The 1,332-nt window shown below is 53.8% G+C and overlaps 1 protein-coding gene across 1 annotated transcript; it reads left to right on the forward strand.

Annotated features, from left to right (window-relative positions):
• NECHADRAFT_89394 (uncharacterized protein) lies at nucleotides 1-1,332 on the forward strand (the record flags this gene model as incomplete). Its single annotated transcript, XM_003039194.1, has 1 exon — nucleotides 1-1,332. The coding sequence occupies one exon, from the start codon at nucleotides 1-3 to the stop codon at nucleotides 1,330-1,332; it is 1,332 nt and encodes a 443-aa protein (XP_003039240.1).

The following is a 1,332-nucleotide window of genomic DNA, read 5'->3' on the forward strand; positions in this document are numbered from 1 at the left end:
ATGTCGGATACACAGGGTACGCCAGCTGGGACGCCTCCCGATGGCCTCTCGAGACTTCCAGCGCGCACACAAAAGGGCATTGATGGCATTCAAAAACTCATGGGCAAGACTCCCATGGAGCTCATTCCCGAATGCCCAAACACACGATGGTCTATGAACTTGGTTGAGGAGTTTCGATCGCTCGTCAATGTGGTCAAGAAGCAACGCAACCCCACGCCGTACTCTTTCGACGAGATCAAGTCCTTCCTCCTCGAGAAGGTGCAGGAGCACGATCTCAAAAAGCGGACCAGTCTGGAGGCAAGCGACGTTAGGGCGGCCAAGTACCATTTCTTCGGCGGCGGGCAGGGCGCTGGAGAAGACAATGGCGATGAGGATAATGCAGTACCGGGCCTTCGAAACAAGAGACTAACCAGGGAATCTTCGGCGGAGACCATACCACAGTCCGCGACTCATAGCTCACCATCAACCGCAGAGCACCCACGAGACTCTATCACTGTCGATCCCCAGCTGAATATATCGGCATTTGGAACCAGCACCGCCTCCGGGGTGCGAGCCGATCGGGTTGCCATCGACAGCCACAAACTGATGGTGGCTTCTCAAGTTCCGCGCTGTTCGATGAGCCCGATTCGTGACGATGAGCAATCCCCCGAGGGCCCTATCAACGATCACACGGCATCTACCCTCCCTTTTCCCAGCAGTGATGAAAGAGACTTCAGAACTGGTCTCAGCAACGTCATCCAACAATGCGAAACCTCGGTCGGCTTTTTGATTGCCAGGGCAGGTCGGGAGCAGGCCTCAGGGGCAGAACAACAACAGCGAAATCTGAACCATGCTAGGGATATCCACAAACGCCACGAGGGAGAGGTGGCCAAGCACAATAAGACCTCAGCCGAGGCAAAAGATAACCTGGTTCGGGCGACAAAGATGTTGGAGGTGGCTGAGGCACTTTTCGCGGCACTTGAAAACGCTGTCGGGACTCTTGATGCACCGCCAGAGACGTATCTCGCTCAGGTTACACATAGCCGAGACAAGGCAATCATCAAGCACGATTTGGCATCTCAAAGGGATAATATTGAGGTTAAAAAATTGAAGAAAGCAAAGAGAAATCGAGCTGAAGTGGCACAGCAGGTGGTCGATCTGCAGGCAGAACTTGAAACGCAAGAGGATGATCAGGCCAAGGATGCACAGGCCATGGTGGGAGCAGAGACCCTCCGCAAGCTTCCTAAGCTTCATGTTACAGACTTGAAGCCACTGATTGATGGATTCCCCGGGTTCATGGATGCGGTTGATCGCATGGCAGAAAATAGGAAGGGAAAGGAGCTTGGCCAATAA

This window comes from Fusarium vanettenii, assembly GCF_000151355.1.
Source record: "Fusarium vanettenii 77-13-4 unplaced genomic scaffold NECHAsca_140_unmapped, whole genome shotgun sequence".
In the NCBI taxonomy this organism is placed as follows: domain Eukaryota; kingdom Fungi; phylum Ascomycota; class Sordariomycetes; order Hypocreales; family Nectriaceae; genus Fusarium; species Fusarium vanettenii.